This window comes from Sminthopsis crassicaudata, chromosome 6 (genome assembly GCF_048593235.1).
Source record: "Sminthopsis crassicaudata isolate SCR6 chromosome 6, ASM4859323v1, whole genome shotgun sequence".
Lineage (NCBI taxonomy): Eukaryota > Metazoa > Chordata > Mammalia > Dasyuromorphia > Dasyuridae > Sminthopsis > Sminthopsis crassicaudata.
In genome coordinates, this window is record NC_133622.1 from 13548985 (window position 1) to 13569569 (window position 20585).

At 34.7% G+C, this 20585-nt stretch overlaps 1 protein-coding gene across 1 annotated transcript in view; it reads right to left on the reverse strand.

Annotated features, from left to right (window-relative positions):
- ADGRA3 (adhesion G protein-coupled receptor A3) overlaps positions 1–20585 on the reverse strand; it is a 125021-nt gene that overhangs the window by 16114 nt on the left and 88322 nt on the right. Inside the window, exons 12-14 of the mRNA XM_074275390.1 lie at positions 19741–19944; positions 13711–13924; positions 13243–13451 (exon numbers count right to left, since the gene is read on the reverse strand). Of these exons, the coding sequence (XP_074131491.1) occupies positions 13243–13451; positions 13711–13924; positions 19741–19944 (627 nt within the window). The remainder of the gene's footprint in view (positions 1–13242; positions 13452–13710; positions 13925–19740; positions 19945–20585) is intronic.

Sequence of the window (20585 nt, forward strand, 5' to 3'; positions counted from 1 at the left end):
TTCCATTCCAAACAAATGTTGATAGTATAAAATATTTGGGAATCCATCTACCAAAGAAAAGTCAGGAATTATATGAGAAAAATTACAAAACACTTGCCACAAAAATAAAGTCAGATTTAAATAATTGGAAAGACATTCAGTGCTCTTGGATAGGCCGAGCGAATATAATAAAGATGACAATACTCCCCAAACTAATCTATTTATTTAGTGCTATACCAATCAGACTCCCAAGAAACTATTTTAATGACCTAGAAAAAATAACAACAAAATTCATATGGAAGAATAAAAGGTCAAGAATTGCAAGGGAACTAATGAAAAAAAACTCAGAGGAAGGTGGTCTAAATGTACCTGATCTAAAGCTATATTATATAGCAGCAGTCACCAAAACCATTTGGTATTGGCTAAGAAATAGACCGGTAGATCAGTGGAACAGATTAGATACAAAGGACAAAAAAGGGTACATCTATAGCAATCTAATCTTTGACAAACCCAAAGATTCCAACATTAGGGATAAAAATTCATTATTCGGAAAAAACTGTTGGGAAAACTGGAAATTAGTATGGCAGAAATTAGATATGGATCCACACTTAACACCATATACCAAGATAAGATCAAAATGGGTCCATGATTTAGGCATAAAGAGGGAGATAATAAATAGATTGGAGGAACAGAGGATAATCTACCTCTCAGACTTGTGGAGGAGGAAGGAATTTATGACCAGAGGAGAACTAGAGATCATTATTGATCACAAAATAGAAGATTTTGATTACATCAAACTAAAAAGTTTCTGTACAAATAATACTAATGCAAACAAGATTAGAAGGGAAGTAACAAATTGGGAAAATATTTTTAAAAACAAAGGTTCTGACAAAGGTCTCATTTCCAAAATATATAGAGAACTGACCATAATTTATAAGAAACCAAACCATTCTCCAATTGATAAATGGTCAAAGGATATGAACAGACAATTCTCAGAGGAAGAAATTGAAACTATATCCACTCACATGAAAGAGTGTTCCAAATCACTACTGATCAGAGAAATGCAAATTAAGACCACTCTGAGATACCACTACACACCTGTCAGATTGGCTAAGATGACAGGAACAAATAATGACAAATGTTGGAGGGGATGTGGGGAAATTGGGACACTAATACATTGCTGGTGGAGTTGTGAAAGAATCCAGCCATTCTGGAGAGCAATCTGGAATTATGCCCAAAAAGTTATCAAACTGTGCATACCCTTTGACCCAGCAGCGCTACTACTGGGATTATATCCCAAAGAAATACTAAAGAGCGGAAAGAGACATATATGTGCCAAAATGTTTGTGGCAGCTCTTTTTGTTGTAGCTAGAAACTGGAAGATGAATGGATGTCCATCAGTTGGAGAATGGTTGGGTAAATTGTGGTATATGAAGGTTATGGAATATTATTGCTCAGTAAGAAATGACCAGCAGGAGGAATACAGAGAGGGTTGGAGAGACTTAAATCAACTGATGCTGAGTGAAATGAGCAGAACCAGAAGATCACTGTATACTTCAACAACGATGCTGTATGAGGATGTATTCTGATGGAAGTGGAAATCTTCAACATAAAGAAGATCCAACTCACTTCCAGTTGATCAATGATGGACAGAGGTAGATACACCCAGAGAAGAAACACTGGGAGGGGAATGTAAATTGTTAGCACTAATATCTGTCTGCCCAGGTTGCATGTACCTTCGGATTCTAATGTTTATTGTGCAACAAGAAAATGATATTCACACACATGTATTGTACTTAGACTATATTGTAACACATGTAAAATGTATGGTATTGCCTGTCGTCGGGGGGAGGGAATAAGGGAGGGGGGGTAATTTGGAAAAATGAATACAAGGGATAATATTATAAAATATATATATATATATAATAAAAAAAAATTTAAAAAAAAAAAAAAAAAAAAAGAAAGTAACTTGCCCAATATATCACAGGTAGTAAATGGCAAAATTGAGATTTGAACCCATGGGGATAATGTCTTTCAAATCGAATGGAGATTACTCCATCTTCTATGCACTCTTTAAGATGCACGTTAATCCAAACAATTTTACTTCTCCTGTAATTTCAAAAAAGAAAAATTTAAATGGATGTTGACAGTGCATAGCTATCAGAACAGAGTTCAGACAGTTAATCTGCCAGACATTTTGAAATAGGTAAAAAAAAAAAAAGTTAAATATTTTATTATCAGTAAGATATTAAAACTGAACACCTTTGTTTCAATTCACCACAGAATATTCTGGGGTGAAAAAAACGTCATATAACAGGGAAAAACCGTCAAAAATAGTATCATCAACTTTTATGCAACTTTTCAGAAAAGCTTGAGTTTCTTTCTTTTGGCATTTTATTGGATATTTGATTTTATCTTTTTGATCACTTCTCATATCAATGCAAATGACAATCCTTTTATATATCCTGTGTAATTTTTGTTCTTATGTTTGCACAAAAAGTTGGAAACTTGCCATAACGGATGTGGAAAGTAACAGTATCTCTCCATACATCATAGCACATGATAACAAAAAATAGGTGTTTTATCAGTAAGATTCAATAAGAAAAATTCAAAATGGCAAAATAAGTGACAGGAAGAGAGGATAATAAAATTTAAGGAGGAAAAACTTAAAAATGCTATGAAACAGTTACATGAAACAGTGTGATCATGAAACGGGCAATTAAAAATTTCTTGAGGGCTTCACTGAAAAAAATCAAATAAAAACATCTATTAAAAGAAATTTAGACCACCTCAAACAAATCAACAGATTATCTAAAGTAACGATTCTCAATTCGTTCAGGTTTGCCTGAACTATCTGGCATAAATAAGGAGGCAATGTGGTATGGGGGAAAGATTATGAACTTGGGATCTCTGTTCAAGGTCCAGCTGCGCTAGGTAATAGTTACATGAGCTTGGGCAAGTCCCTGGGCTTCAATGCCTTCATCTAAAAACTAAGAGGAAACCTTGAAGACCTGCCCAATGGCCTCTAAGGTTATGGCTAGTCTGAAATCCTTGACCCTATCACCTATGCTTACCTTGAAACGTGTATTTTTAAGTGCCCATGATTTCATTACTATGGATACTCCCTTAATCAATGTACCTAATTTTATAACCATCATGCCTTCTGGTTATGTGTAACCCTTGTCCACAGGCTCTTCTATCTACACTGTAAGCTCCTGCATAACTTTCATCTCTGTAGTTCCAGAGTTTAGCAGAGGAACCTAGAACATGCTTATTTACATAGGAAAAGGAAAATCAATCCACCCAGGAAGCTAGAAAATTTCCTTGGGGTCTTCCTCAAATATAGAGACTGCCCAACTGCTTTTCTCTTCACTTTCCTGCTGAGGCAGCTGGTGGGGCCACAGAAAGACTGCTGGGCTGTAGTCAGAAGACCTGTGATTCCCAATCCAGCATCTCCTGCCGGAAACACATCCTAATAGTGCGACACTGGACAAGCCATTTCCCCTCCATCTGCTTCAGTTTCTTCATCTGCAAAATGGACATAACAGCACCCACCTCCCAAAACCAAGTGAGGTCATATTTATAAAATAATACTGCTTAGTACAGGGGCAGGCACTGTCTTGCACAATACCAATGTTAATTACATTCCCTTCCCTTGCTTCTAAACACATACATCATAACTAATCTCCTTGGCAATCCTTCTTAAATAGAAGTTGCCTACTTAGTTGTTCATGTTTCTTTTGGGTTCTCTTTCATTTCAATGCCTTTGGGAGCACAGAATCCTGGGATTTCCAGTTAGAACAAACTCCCGGCTATATAGCGGAATTCCATAAAAGGATTCTGTAGATCCAAAGAGCTTGAAACGCTTTAGCGTGCTGTTCAACATCTCCAACAAGCCAGCCTAATGCACTTCCTCTTCTGTAAAGTGCTGGCCAACATCCCAAATAAATCAGCCTGATGCCGTTCCTCCTACTCAATTTCAGGGCTGCTTCATCACTCATCTTCAGCATTTGTCCAAGGTTCTCGCATTGACAGCTTAATTTGACATGCTGTCTGTCTAGCTTCATGTCAGTGTTCCTTCTACTCTGTTTCTCCAGTAGAGATGGTTAGGCTAATCTCTTTTACCTTCCTGTGATTTTTATTAAGCCTGGTATTATTCTAGTGTCTAATGTCATTAGTGTGATAACACCTGCAAATGGGCACACTGGAAAACCTCACCATCCATCTTTTATTTGAAAGCTAAAATATGTTCTTTCATATTTTTAATTCCTTTTTTAAAAGTTTTCAAAATCTACTTTTAAAGATTTTGATTCCCATTTTTTTCCCTTTCTTTCCTTCCCTCCCCACTTCTCCAAAACAGCAAGCAATCTGATATAGGCTATCCATGCACAACCATATTAAACATATTTCCATACTTATCATGCTGCAAAAGAATCAGAATAAAAAATATTATGAGACAGAAAAACAAAGGTGAAAATAGTATGTTTCAATCTGCACTAAGATTCCACACTTCTTTCTCTGGATATAGATAGTACCTTCCATCATGAGTCTTTTGGAATTGTCCTAGATCATAAAATAGACATTTCCTAAGATAATGACTGGTGAAGAGCTCTGGCAAACATTTATCTTCCTGGTTAACATACTAATTGATGTAAATACTCAGAGGCTTGTTTAAAAATTTTCCCTCTATTCCATCTGCTATGGAATCTTACACAATTTTCGTACACCCATTCTGAAACAGACTTTGCCTGAAGAGGTACTTTAAGGATGTATTTTGCTCTCAGTCAAATATTCTTTTGTAATAAACAAACACTAACCAGAGGAGTTAGGATATTCCTCATCAGCCAAACGACCATGAAGATAAGCTGTGTTGTAGAAAATGGATTGATTATAAAAGCCTTCCTGTTTTCTTTTTGGATTTACATTAAAAAGAATTTGTTCAACATGCATATATGCCATCCTAATGAAATTCTCATAGCAATGAATGTATGAATGAATGAATGAAAGTAGGCATATGGGTCATTTGCCAAAATCTTCTTGCTCACCCATTTCCTCTATATTTTCAGCAAAACACCAGGATCCTTTTCTAGTTTTTTAAAAAATTCTCCCTGTAGACTTTATGTCAATCTTATTTTTTTCATTCAAAATTTGACTGTTCTTCCTGACCACATTACCTTAAGTGCACTTCTTCCCATGGTTGCTGAGTTGGGTATAGAAGGGTCAATTGGCCAATCTACTACTCTTGTTAATGGGACTACATCACTATTAAATAAGAGCAGATCTGTTTTATTTCAGATCTGTTTGTTGTTCTCCTTCTAGTTTCATAAACAAAGAAGCTGGATTTCATGCCCAATTTACTACAGGTCCATTTTTTCTTCAATTGTTTTTTGTTGCTTCGTCATACAAGTTTTCTTTTTCTTTTCTTTTTTCTTTCTTTTTCTTTTTTTAAAATCTTCTGGCATTTCCCCCTATAGTACTCTACAAATGATCTTGGTACTTTAATACTACAACTAGCTGCCATGTCTCTTTGCTTTGTCAGGAACTTGAATACTTGCTAACTAGAATGTGAATTAGTGAATATTTTATATTATAATGAGTCAACATTCTAACTTCTATATATTTTCCTTTCTTCCCCTCCCCCCAGAGGCTGTCACTATCTAAACAGGTCAGCTCATTGAAGTTGCTTCAATTGTTAGCAATACCTTTTTTTTTCTTTATTCTTCTCATTTAGTGTTTGCTTTGACCTTTCATTAAACATTTCCTGCTATAATTATGCGCAGTTTCCCCTAAATTCATAAGCCTGTTATATAATATTAAGATTAATTTCAGGAGGAATACATGTTTTAGAAAATTCTATCATGCAGAGCATCTACTATGTATATCTTATCTAAGGCACAACCCTGCTAAGTGTACAGAGGTTCCTCAACACAAGCTCAGCCACAAGTTTGTTGTTGCTTTTTTTCCGACACTAACTCCTCAAATGGTTACAAAAACAAAATAAGCTTTATTTCAGTTTGGTTCACTTCTGTTTCAGAATCACCCACATATCATATACTATTCATATGAGGGATTTCTGATTATTTTAAATAGGGTAGAAAATGAGAATTGATTTCCATAAGAGTAAGGGGGGAAAAAAATCTCTTCACTCTAAACATGGTCAAATTGCCTTGTATTGCTTGCAATCTATTGATTGCACTGTATTCAGTGAGCTACTAGATATCGATTGCATAGGATAAATTAAAAAAAAATCTAAGAACCTGAAAAGATCTTCCAGATAACATCAACATAAACCTGACCTTGACAACCTGAATGTAAACGTAGGCAAAGACAGGCTGAAGAAAACTAAATTGGAAAATATGGTTTGGGATGAAGGAATAAAAGAATTCAAAGGCCTATAAACTAGGTTGCTACTTTATACTCATGGCTTATGAATATTCTCTTCATAAATAATCACTAAACTTGGCAAGCATGTAAGGATACCACAAAAAAATAAAATGTACCATATATTATTATCAAGAGGAAATAACTGATTATAACATCACGTAAACGTCCAACCGTTGTCTAACTATGTCAAAAGTAAACAAAAGTACCTTAACATAGGTTATAAATTGGCTGGTAAATAGAAAACAAGACAATTTTTTAAAAAGGTTACATTTCAAAGTGAAGAACATTATCAATGTAATCGTCTTCCCTTAGTCCAAAAGAAAAATGGAAACAATAGTTCATGTCCTAAAAAAGTTTAACAAATGGCTAAATCTAATTATTAAAATACCATATAACTGCTCTGCAGGAAAAAAAAAAAGATAAAAAGGAAAGGAAATGCCTTCGATGGCCTTGATTAAAAGTAGCAGTAAATTTTATAAATTTAGAAAGTTAAATAAGAGTTGGTGAATAACAAGAAGGAAGGTAGTCATCAAGCAAATAGTCATCTATGAAAATGTAACAAGAACATTGTACCACTGCAACCTTCCTGAACACCAAACTGTTTTTCAGATTAAGAAGAAAACAGAAGAGTTATGTTCCTATGAGTCCAACCAAACTAGAAGAGTTTATGTCCAGGCTAGAGTACTCTTGTCAATCATTTCAGACCAGTTTGGCTAACCAAAGAGATACTCATTATCAAGCGACAGGTCACCAGGCATTTATTTTCTTCCTGGCCAAAGAAATAGTGAAAATATCTACTTACGGGTAAAGGAATACCATCTAAAAGAAAAAAAAAGAAACAATCTCTTTTAGGGGGTGACAACTGACATAAAGACTACCCAGATTCAGAAAACTTGAAAAGATGTTAACAAGAACAGTGGTGAAGAAAGAAATAACCATTTATTAAGTACCTCGAAAGGGCCAGACACTGTGTTAAGTATTTTATAACCCAGATTCTTAAACTGTGGTTCACGACTGCATATGAGATCTCATAACTAAATGGGGGGGTCATAAAATTATGATTTATTACCAGAAAATGTTTTATTTTTATACCTATTTTATATACTTATATACCCAGGTCACACAAAAAATTTCTTGGGCAAATAGGGGTCACAAGTGGAAAAACTTTAAAAAGCTTTACTTTACAAATAAATTCTCTTTTGATCCTCACAACAGTCTTGTGAGGTAGATGCTATTATTACCTACATACTAGAAATGAGAAAATTGAGGCAAAGGTTCAGTAACTTGTCTGGGTACACATAGCCAATAAGTATTTAAGAATTGGAATCCAAGCTTCAAGTCCAGCTTTTTATCCATTGTGTTACTTAGCTGCCTCAATAAACACTAAATAAAGCTTATCAATGTATAAAAGTTCCTAAAAATGGAAAAAACGCAGGGCATCTATGGCTCTATACAGATTCTTTTTATTAAAAACAAAACAGACTAGAAAATCCATAACATTTGTTTAAACTCTAATGATCAATGAATTTATAATTACTATCTTGCACTATTTAAATCACTATTACATTCATAATGAAATTAATTATCAAAATCTGTAACAATCAAAAAAACCAAAGGTAAAAATATCTCATGTAATATTTTTTGCTCACCAGAATAAGAAATAATGATATACAAACAGAAAAAGAAACCTTAAGACAAATAGCAGAGAAATGAAACAATGAATTGTTTTAAAGTTTTGTTTTTCTTTTTCTTTTCCCTGATTCATTTTCTTACTACATTAGGGAAATGGGAAAAGACCCCTTTTGACATCCATTCTCTCAATAGCAGCAAAAAAATTCTGAAATCTACTTTCATAAAGTGAATTCCAAGGGGAAAAAAAAAACTGGACATTATTAAAGATATAAGAAAATGCTATCTATAGTTATAAAGATTTTTTAAATAGTTACCTACATTCAACAAATTCAATTCAATAAACACATGTGCAGCAGGGCAATGAGCCATATAAATGAAGGTACTAAGAATAGAAAGATAAAAAAAAATCTTAAAAGACATAATTTAAACCAAACAAATTAAAATACAAAGTCAATATGGAAAGGGTGAAAGACTATGAGAAAAATTTGGGAAGCTTAGCTTCAGCAGGAACAATCAGAGAAAATTTCATTAAGAATCTTAGCAGCTAGAAAATTTTGAACACAAAAGACTTCAACAATTAGAGATTAGGAAGACTTCCACTGCAGATAGCAGAAAGGAGCCTGTATGAATGCATGACAGAAGGATAGCCAGGAGAGCTAGAATATTGTATACATGAAAAGAGGTAGACTTCCAGAAGCTAAAGAAGGCAACTGACAATTCTAACCACTTGCACCATAATGGGCTCAAAAATTATGCTGCTTCAATAATTATTTTGACTTGTGATTTCATCAGAAAGCTATTTCACCACAGACATACATTTCAGATTATACATGCCTTCACATCTTGTACTTACTGTTCCCCCCCTCACACACACACATACTCATCCCTAAATCCTCCATTAAGTCATAAGGAACTTCTTCTTGAAAAAAGGGACTATTGGGGACAGCTAGGTAGTGTAGTGGATAGAGCACTATTCCTGAAGTCAGGAGGACCTGAGTTCAAATTTGGCTTCAGATACTTAATACTTCCTAGCTGTGTGGCCCTGGGCAAGTCACTTAAGCCCAATTGTCTCAGGAAAAAAAAAAGAAAGAAAACAGGGGCTATTTTTGTCTTTTCTTTGTCTTCCCAGCACTAAACAGAAGGCCTGGCACTGGCAAGCACTCAATAAATGCTTGTTATTTTGACTTGATAGGGGATCTGCCCAATAATTTGGAGGCTTACAAATATTTTCAGCATCTCTACATAAAATTCTGTCCTTCTCCATTCCTCCACAAGCTCTCTGTTAATTAACAATTTTTCCACTTTTCTCCTCCACCTCCCACCTTGGTCCTGTAATAGCTTCTGAGCACACCTGAATAAATTTTCTGCATTCACAATTCCTACCTCTTTCTTACACGCTGGCTCTCAGTCAGCTACATAAATACCAAACTAAACCAAAACATTTTTATTAAAGAGATTGATTCTTTTGTGGATAGGAATGCATGATTCTATTTTACTGAATTTTCCATTCAACAAAATTCATCAGAAACTATTTTCCTGTATTATGTTAGAATACTGAATATCATTTGCTTAATAAAACTGTATGTCTAAATTATACTCATGAAGAATTTAATTTTATTTATGGAAAAATATTTTAAAATGAGAAAAAAACAAAAAATAGTAAGATTAAATCTTCAAGTTTAAAAATTCTTTTGTAATATTTCTTCAACATCGTGTAAAACTTTTTATCCTTAAGGCTTTAAAACCTTGGCACTAATTATTTTGGGAAATAATTAAAATTTTTTTTATAGTGGTACCCTTGCTTAAATTATAAGGGATATCTTATATTATCTTCTGATGATATGTATAGTGTATACTGATGTATATCACTTTTTTGCCTCTGGGTGGCATAGTTATATTTAAGAAAAATTAATATAAATAACAGTTGCTAATGTATTTTAGCTTTAAAGAACAGTGCATTACATACTAAAGAAAGATTAAATGTAAATACATAGGATCAAAGAATGGCCTAGTCCTTCCAGAAAAGGATTCAACTAATTAAAATGATTTGCTTAGAAGTTCAAAAAAAGAAACATTGAATTGATGATATATTAAATGAGAAAAACTCAAGCCATAGTGTATCATGCCAATGTTATTAAAGTTTGAAAAATCTCTTTTTCAATAGTCCATTTTTCATGTTTTGATTTAATTTTTTTTTCTATTACACTCCTATACAAATAGAAAATAATTTGCTGTTTTCTATGACTATTTCTCTTTCACTATGTTTGCTTTATGGAGAGATAGCTGGCCATGTTTAAATCATGTATTTCCTGAGAAAGTTCACTCTCAAAAAAGGAAATGCTTCTCATGACAATTCATGTCTTATTATGAATTATGAAGCAGTAACACCACTTTCTAAATGTTTTATTTATGGCCATGCCATGTATGGCATACTAAATACCTCATACTCTTATCACTGATTAGACAAATCAATTCTGGAGGAGAAATGCTTAGTTCTGATCACACCAAAAGTATCATGAAGATGACTTGAGGAGCCAATGTGAGTCTTTCATTCTTATCACTTGTTCCATATATCATTTCCCAACCTGCTTAGGCCAAACAAGGACAAGAAAGCTGGGGCCAAGTTGACACAATTCTCTATTTTCAGGCTATGTCTGGTTGTGTGTGTGTGTGTGTGTGTGTGTGTGTGTGTGTGTGTGTGTGTATTTTATGTGAAAAAAATTAGAATTTAAGGCAAGACAAAAGAATTTTTGTGCAAAAATTCCTTTCATTTCTTTCTTAACATTTATTATAGGTCAGAAAGAGAGAATGCTGAATTTAGTCATGGAGATCTCCAGTATTATTCTTCCACTATCTTCAAATCATTCATGTTTAAGAAATACCTTTAGAAATACAAAAGGCTCTTGTTAAAAAGCCCTAGTTACTATCATATATATATATATATATATATATATATGTATATATATATATATATGTATGTATGTATGTATGTATACTTGTCTACAAAAGCTCTAAGTAACGAAATCTTCTAATAATTATAATGGCTTAAAACATATCAACTTTTATTTAACTATAAAAGTTTCTTTTTTACTCATTTTAGCATTATTTACCTAAGTAATGGGAACTATCTTTCCTGATTCTTCAATATAAAAATGCATTCATGAAGATCAATAAATTAATTATATAACCAAAAATACTAATTCAAGAGCTTCAAGGACCCATGGATAAACCAACAAAAGGCTGAGATCATTATGCCATAACCCAAAAAGGCCCAAAAGCTCATTTGTGTGTTGCATTATGTACCTGTAGGTCTTATACAGAAATAGCCACTACTGTTTGAATTTCAAAGGGAAACAAATATTATGCGGCAAAACAGAATCTAGCCTTGGTTTGGCCAAGAATTAACTACAATTTCTAGGAAAATTAAACATGATTCTCAGGTCTGCCATGTTTAAATTGACAGCACCAAAACACTGTCATGTGATGAAGAGACAGTAGCCCTGGAAGTTAGGAAGCCTCAGCCTCAGATCTGTGTAAGCGTCCCAGTGAGAGGAGGGGCCATCTCATCAGTACCAACAAGCACAGAATAACTGCTGCCGAAGGGAGATGGGTATAGGAGCCTCCGAGGCGGCAGCCCCCTACAGACCACTTATTATGATTCCAGCTCAGCCCTCACAGCCATCACCTGGGGAGAAATCCTTCAGCTTCTACCAACAAAAAGCAGGCTAGCTGGAACAGGAAAGCTTTCCGAGGAAGAGACAGGAGGCAGCCTGGGCCAGGCAAGCTGACCCTTCACCATCTTCCATATCTCCTGATGAACACAGCCCAGGGCCCTGAATCCAAAAGCCTTGGGAATAACAATGCTTCCAGTCCAAAGGCGATGGCTGTCATCCTGGAGAAGCTCCTGAGGAGATGCACCTTGGCAAGTCTCTTGTAGATGCTATAGCCATAGCCACTAACTTCAGAAAAGAAAATTCCTACTACCAAAGTCTTCAGCACTATTTAGGGGTTCAGCATCAAAAACTGGTATAAGTTTATCAGTAGAAATGAGAGGCTCTGACATCTGCTTTTCTCCTGACCTCTAAGCACCATGGGACTTTCCCCCTCTGATTTGCTGCTAAAACTTTCCTTATTTATCGCCTTCCCCATTAGGTTGAAAATTCCCTGAGAGAAGAAATGAATTTACTCCTTCCTTTATTTGTGTCCTCGATGCTTAGCACAGTGACTCTGGATACAGTAAACCTTAACAAATTCTTTACTCTGGCATTCATTCTAAACATAAAGTATAAATAGTTATGGAGGTCTCTGTAAGGCTCAGAGGACAAGTCACAGCTCAGTGCAGTCCGGAAGTAAACAAGCAAGAAATGCTCGAGACCCCCAGAAGTAATTTCTGTGAGCAAAGATCGCCTCATGTATGGGAACTCTAGCTATACTGAGACAGCTTCTTACCAGGGAGTATCTCCTTCTCTGATTGGCTGTGCATGTAACCTCATAGACCCTATTTAAGCTCAAATAAGGAAGAAGTCGCTCTCTTTAACCTGGTATTCATCTGGGAGTCAACAGGAGATCAAGGAAGGATGTGAACACATGAATAAAGAACTTTGAGCTTGCATATGGCTCTCCTTGAGAGTGCTACTGGCATTTATACCAGAGCTCATAAGAAACAGTGGCCAGAGATCTCTGAATACCTCAGAAGGAGGGTAGCTTGGTGAAACTGGTTTAAGCACTGAAAAAGACAGTGATCAGAGATTTCTCAGAGGGCCTGGGAATTAGAAAAGACCAGCAATGTAAATGCTGAGGAGTACTAGTGTGTTTGCAAATGAAGTGAATGCTCAGGGTCAAGCATTTTACAGGCCCCAATGCAGAGATTTCACATATTCAACAGAGGGAGATTGGGCAAGAGAGAAAAGGGAGGGGAATGGCAAGGATCGTGTGGAGAGACTAGATGCTCCATGTCTGTAAAACTGTAATCTTACTCAATATACCGGTTCATTCATTATGGATTACTCCTGCAATTTTTAGCTTTAATTTAGTTGTTTCCTATCTTCACATAAATTCCATCAAGCACACTTAGAAATAACTCAACTTTCCTTTCAACTGAACTGAATTCAGTTCAACTGAACACACTCTTAAATAAATAAAGAGGTCATTATAGCATCTGTAAAAAGCGCCTCATGAAGTCTGAGGCAAAATAAGGCTCCACTGTTCAAAGTTAGTTTTCACCCAGAACATTTTCAAAGGCCATACCATTAACACTGCATAACTAGTGAGAGAGTAGCACTGAATTGTCGTCACATTTTCATCTGCGGAGAGGATGCGGCAGCCATTTGACTTCCAGCCCCCTTGTCCATTCAGCAAATCAAAATCCCACTGTGCTGCAACAGCATCTGCTCCATGTGCAATCCGACGCAATGTAACATTAATAGGAATGTGTTGAGTATCTATATTTATTCCATCTGTTGAAAGAAAAGTACAATAGTTTAAAAAAGCAACTTTATGTGCTAAGCTGTATAAAATTTGCAATTTGCTGAGCAAGTCATTAAACAGCATAAAACACAAAACATTATTCTAGAGCCTAAGTTATGACATCATATTGTTACTGTAGGTGAATTACATTATTGGAAGGGTCAACTGGGCATCAAGAATTTATTTATAAAAAATACTTAAAAATTACAACAGGTAATAATTATACAGCATCATTTGTCAGAAACAAACCCATTTTGGTGAGAATCACGGGGGTGACTACTGAACGTCGCTTTCCATCATCAGCCAGATTTGTTGAATTTCCCGTTGCTGGAAAAAGCTTTCCATTGCGGAATGCAATAAGTTGAAGTTTGTAAATAGATTCCTCAGCTAGTCGGGTTTCCCTTTTATGTTTTGGTGAGAAAAGGGAGGGAGGAAGCTGAATAGATGCTTCTACGATAGTATTCTAAAAAACATAATATTTTAAAGGTTATATTAGTAATCTCTCAGAAAGAAAATTATTCCTTCAATTCCACATTTCAAGTTTTCAAACTTCATGTTAAACAAAAACTTAAAAATACAAAACAGGCTATATGTAAAAAGAGTCATACTGAATCTGATAACTGATATATTTAGGAGTTAATGTTTCACTTTTTTTAAAATGAAAAACAAATTTGGAATGAAAATAGATAAAAAAAAACTTTACTGTATGCAAGTATATTAGAATAAGAAATGCAAACTTCCAAAAAGTGAGAAATATCAAATGGATTTGATATTTTAATCCAGTTTCCTTTGAATAGTTTGTTTTAAACACCAGATCTACAGGATACTATAAGGAATGTTATATTACATCTCTTCACAAAGTGTCCTCAATTTTCAATAAATATTAATAAAAACTAAATATTAAGATTTCTAGGTCACGTGAGCAATAAGATGGCTAAACCAACATTTCTTCTGACTCCCACAATCTCTCAAATCTCTCCAAAACAAAAACTGTGCACTAAAGGTAAAACAACCATCTCCTTCATAGCCTAGGATAACCAGAACCCCAAAAAGGTTAAAAGTCAAACCCCAAACCGTGACCATCTCCCTGCTGCAGACAGCAAGGATGACCTAACAACCCAGGAACCACACACACACAAGCACACAAAACTGTGAGAGAAGTAGGAAGAGGGATGATGTTTAAGATAACTATGATGGTATAAGAAACATGATATCAATAAAAATTTATTTTAAAAGGCTAATTATCGTACAGCTACCACTGGAATGCAATTGCAAATTTGGTATAATTTAACAAATCTTAAGAATGTAACATTTCATCAGAGCTTCAGGACCCCTTTATAGATGTCTGAGCAGTGAACTAGGGATAACATGGCTGTTCTACACACTTATAAAGGTTCTACAGGGTACAGGACCAACAATCTGGAGGCTTAGTTCTTAGTGTTGGCTCTGGATTATCCCTATGAGATCAAAGACAAGGCAGAATCTTCTTACACTTGCAGCTCCTCATCTATAAAATCCCCAAGGCCTGGTTCAATTCAATTCTGAGAGTACTATAGCATTAGTAAATATAATTATATTACATATATATGTAAAATATATAAATTATATATAATTATAATTATAATTGAAAAGAGTAAAATATGCATGTTATTTGGAATACTAACTTTTATATCATGCTGCTTTATCAGCAGATCCATCTGCTGTAGTCTAGATTAAGAGACAATATAGGATTAAGTCTCAGATTTGCTCATTTATAAGGTAGATCTGGGTGCTGCAGTGGATAGAGTCCTAGGTCAGCAGACAAGATGATCTGAGTTCAAATCCTTCCTCAGATGCCTACTACTTGGTGACCCTGTCAAAGTCACTTTATCCCATCTGCCTCAGCATCCTCATCTATAAAATGAGCTGGAGAAGTAAATGGTAAGCCACTCCTGTATCTTTGCCAAGAAAACCCCAAATGAAGTCATGTAGCAGTGGTCACAATTGAACAATAATATAATTGACAAATGAAGTTTTGATTGCAAAGAGAATGTAAGAAAGAAAAATACTGTATAGAATTTAATTTATCTTTGCCATGATTTTCCTCCTCCTCCAAATAGCCTTGATTTCCCAATTATGTTTCTTTCAAGACAAACTCAAAAGCTTACTCTCCCACATGGAAAGGATTTCTTGCCTCTTCATATCTCTTGCCACATTTTGCCTGGATGAACTTCTCCTTTGCTTTTAAAAAGTCTTTCTTGTGTCAGAGCTATTTGTGTATATAACATTTCTAGTTTATACTGTGAAATAAATATAATTAGTCTGTAAGTATAATTAAATTTAGAATTTTTTTTTGCACATAGGAAAGGAATTCTTGATGAAAACACAAGAAACAAATAGCTTCTGTGGATGATTCTCTACTGCAGACCCCAACTTTGTAGCTATACGACTGATGACTAAAATGCATTAAGAAAAAATGGTCCTTATGTTTATTGATTACAAAGCAAAAAAAAAAGAAAGAAAAAAAAGAAAGAAAGAAAAAAAAAAAAGGAAAAAATCTAATTTTGCAGAGGAAGATTAAGCTATAAAGACTCTCTTCTAAAAAAGTATCTGAGATAGACCTATTAATATCATTCCATATTGAAACACAAGGACAACTTTGCGCTCAATAATTCTATGACCATCAACAAGTCATAGAACAGAGAAATAAATGTTCAGCAAAGATGCTTTTCAGTGCCTTAGAAGATGTCCTATATAGAATCCGAAGAAAATGATTCCCCATGCATGTGTTCCAATGACACTGTAGTCTCTGATTTAAGTCCCTTAATCCTAAAGGATATCTTTAACAAGATCCATTATTCTCAACAATTCATTAAAAAAAAAATCAAGTGGATGAAGAATATGGAATACTCTCCACAATGATACTCAATAGATTGGAAGTCAACTGATTGTGGATGAACCCTATAATATAAACAATGAGAAAGATCCAGAGCTGACCCGAAAGAAGAGAGAATTCTGGATTGCCCAGTGAAATCTAAGCTCCTTGAAGAGAACGACTGTTTGGGTTTTGTAGGCATAGTGCTTTGCACATAAAAGGTATTTAATAAGCATTTGTCCAATTGAATTATAGTGTAAGTTATGTTTGAGAATAAGGTTTAGGCCTTTGTCTGTGTCTCTCTATCTCTCTCTCTTTCTCCTTTCTTTCTTTCCTCCCTGTCTCAGAGCACTAGAATATAACATCTTGTATTTACTAAGCACTTGGAAAATGTTTGTTAAAATGAAAAAAATTAACAACCAAGTACACAGAATATTCAAGGTAATAAATTCCAGACCTGCTTCCCATACTTAAATTCTCTCCAAACTTCCATCTCACATCTCCAAGTTATACTGAACAATTGGAACTGTGTCTGTCCTCTCAACATCTGAGATTCATTCAACATGTGCAAAACTGAATCCCGTATCTTCTTCCCAAATCCCCTCCTCCTAATTCCTTTATTCTACCAAGGGCACCGCAATTCTCTCAGTCCCCCCGTTGTCAAACATAACTGCTTACTCTCTCCCCTCCATATCTAATCAGCTGCCAAGTAGTCAGTTCTCCCCTCGGAGCCTTCCTCTCACACACACCTTCATCTTCTCTGACATCCCCTGGCTTAGATCTCATCACTCTCAGGCCTGGTTACTTTCCCAAGCAGTTGTTTGGTCTCCCTGAGACCAGTCCCTGTCTACTCTCATCTATCTTCAACTGATGATCTTCCTAGAGTTCAGGTCAGAGCACATTCTCCATCAGCACACATTCACTAGTGGCTCCCGAATCCCCTCTAGGATCAAACAAAACTATTTTTTGTTTGGTTTTCAATGCTCTTCCTAACCAATCCTCCCCCTACCCTTCTGGTGCTCTTATGTTCTCTTCATCCCCACCCTACTTACACATGCAGAGTCCTCCTCACAACCTCCAATTCCATTCTTTTCCCTGGCTGACCCACAGGCCCAGAATTCTTCCTTCCTCATCTCCATCTCTACCACTCTCTGGCTTCCAGTCCTAGGTAAACCCCCTGTCTTTTTCAGGAAGCCTTTCATGAGCCAATTTAATGTTAATTCCTTCCCAATTATCCTGTGTGTGTACTTAATGAAAGTAATAAAGCAAGCACTTGATAATTGATGGAGAAGCAGATATAAATTTTGAATTGTTATAAGACAAGGCATAAATATATATATATATATGTATATATATATAAATAAGAGTTAGCCATCAAGATAAAGAAATAGTCAAAATATGAAAACACAAGCTATCAAAAGACTGACAAAACATGTTATCACTTGTGCTTTTATTCATGCTCAGAATAATTCACAAATATATTTGCATTTTTACTTTAAAAGCATGTGTTATTGATTCTCACTACATTCTAAGTTTAAAAGATTTAAAAATTTGATAGCAATTTTGCTCTAAAAAATATTAGAAACTTAACAGAGTTTAGAAATTATTATCCTGTTACCCTCACATATTTTAAATTCTACATTCTATGACATTACAATTTACTGATCATTATGGTTATCCTTCAAAAATTAATACATGGAACAATCAATGCCTTGTTTAAAAATATATATGTGTGTGTTACTGATTCTCACTACATTCTAAGTTTAAAAGATTTAAGAATTTGATTGCAATTTTGCTCTAAAAAAATACTAGAAACTTAACAGAGTTTAGAAACTATTATCCTGTTACCTTCACATATTTTAAATTCTTCGTTCTATGACATTACAATTTACTGATCATTATGGTTATCTTCAAAAATTAATAAATGAAACAATCAATGCCTTGTTTAAAATATATATATGTATATATATACACACACATATGTATATATGTATATATATATTCGAATTTTCAGACACCAGCAATATTGTAATCATGATAAACTATGAAAAATTTAGCTACTTGGATCAAGATAATAATCCAAGAGAATTCCTAAGGACCCATAATGAAAAATGCTATTCACATCCAGAGAAAGAACGGCAGATTCTGCCTGCAGAATGAAGCATAATTTTTTTCATTTACTTTCTATTTCTTGTTTTTGTTTCTGTTTTTTTGGCAACGTGGCTAATAGGAAAAAATGTTTTGCATGACTTCACATATATAACTGATTAATTGCTTGCCTTTGCAAAGGATGATGGAGAGAAAGGATGAGGGGGAGAATTCTGAACTCTATTTTTTAAAATGAACATTAAAAGTAAATTTAAAAAATTCTAAACTGGAAGGCCATAGTCTCTATAAGAAAGTCAACTAGATTAAGCCAAAAAATATTGGTTTCTAGTTTTCCTTACCACAACAAAACATGCATTATTTTCTGAAAATATCCATCCTCTTCTATAAGTAATAGAGACCTTATCTATGATTTGCTATGAGAGGGAACTCCTTCTGCTAAAGTAGGGTAGTACATTCTCTGCCACATAGAGTCACAGAGAGCTGCCTAGAGCACTGCAAGTTGAAGATATCTAGCCAGGATCACATAGTGCTCTGTAGACACTTAAATATCTTTCCTAACTCAATGAACTGTATCACTTTTGCTTTCATTGCCTTTTAATTTGGTCCTTTATTTTATTCCTGCCTAATCTCTAAGACAATAAAAGCAGATTTTAATACTCCTAAGGTATATATAAAGAAAAATATCAACAATATTATGTGATGATCAACTCGGATGGACTTGGTCTTTTTTTTTTTTTTTTTTTTTTTTTTTTTTTTTTTTTTTGAGGCTGGGGTTAAGTGACTTGCCCAGAGTTAAGTGTCTGAGACCATATTTGAACGCGGGTCCTCCTGAATTCAAGGCTGGTGCTTTATCCACTGTGCCACCTAGCTGCCCTGGACTTGGTCTTTTTAACAATGAGATGATTCAGGCTAATTCCAATAGACTTGTGATGGAGAGAGCCATCTGCACCCAGAAAGAGAACTGTGGGACTGAGTACGGATCACAACACTGCATTTTCATCTGTTTTGTTGTTGCTTACTAACTTGTTTGTTTGTTTGTTTGTTTTTATTTTCTCTCATTTTTTAAACTTTTTTGACCTGATTTTTCTTGTGCAACATGATTAATGTGGAAATATGTTTACAAGAATTGTATGTGTTTAACCTTTTATTGGATGGCTCACTGTATAGGGGAGGAGGGAAAGGAGGAAAGAGAGAGAAAAATAGGGAATACAGTTTTGGAAGAGTGAATGTTGAAAACTATCTTTGCATGTATTTTTTAAAAATAAAAAGCTATTATTAAAAAAGTATCAATGTCTATAAAATACCAAGTATCATACCTTTAGAGCCAAACTTGAAAATGTATTAGAAACATTACACTTGAAGCTCAGTTGCTTGTCTAGATGTCCATCAGGATCTCTTCTTCCATACTCAGTTAGTCCAGTCCGATCAGATGTTGCCACTTTCTGGAACACGGTGCAGGTCATTCCAGTGAAACTGGTGGCTTTGATGATATAAGCTTCCACAGCAATATTTGGTGAATACTTCAAAATTCAACAAACATTAGTTATGTAAGGTTAATGTCATGGGGAAAATAACAAAATAATCTGGCATATGTAGAACACATTGAAATGTACTACATTTCAATAAAATATATTAGTTATTTATATAAAAGGAAAAACTACTAGGTGAACATTCCAATTCAATACATATTGATTGAACTATCAATTATATTGTAAGAGATATAATCTGGCAGATGAAGATGAATTCTTCCCTGATTCCTCCATTAAAAAATGACTTTACATTTCTTTATCAGCATCCATGCTACTTCCTGCCACAAGTAAGTTCCTTGAGGGCAGGGACTTTTTCACATTTTCTTTCCATGTCTGGTATGTCACATTGTGCTTTGTTCTAATTTGAACTTAATTACTTGTTAAATCATTGAATAAGATACCCATTGCTGTGACTCTGAAGTCCCTTCCAGTGATATAGCATATGACTGGATCTCAAGTCATCTAATCTAACTTCCACACTCAAGGCAAAATCCCTACCAGAAAGAAAGAAAGAAATTATTTTTTTGCTTCAGTATTTTATTGAATAAGATAGAAGTAATTATTCTATTCCAAAACTGTCTCTATGATATTTAGTAGGGACATGCTGGATCAAGTAGTAGAAGTAAATGAAC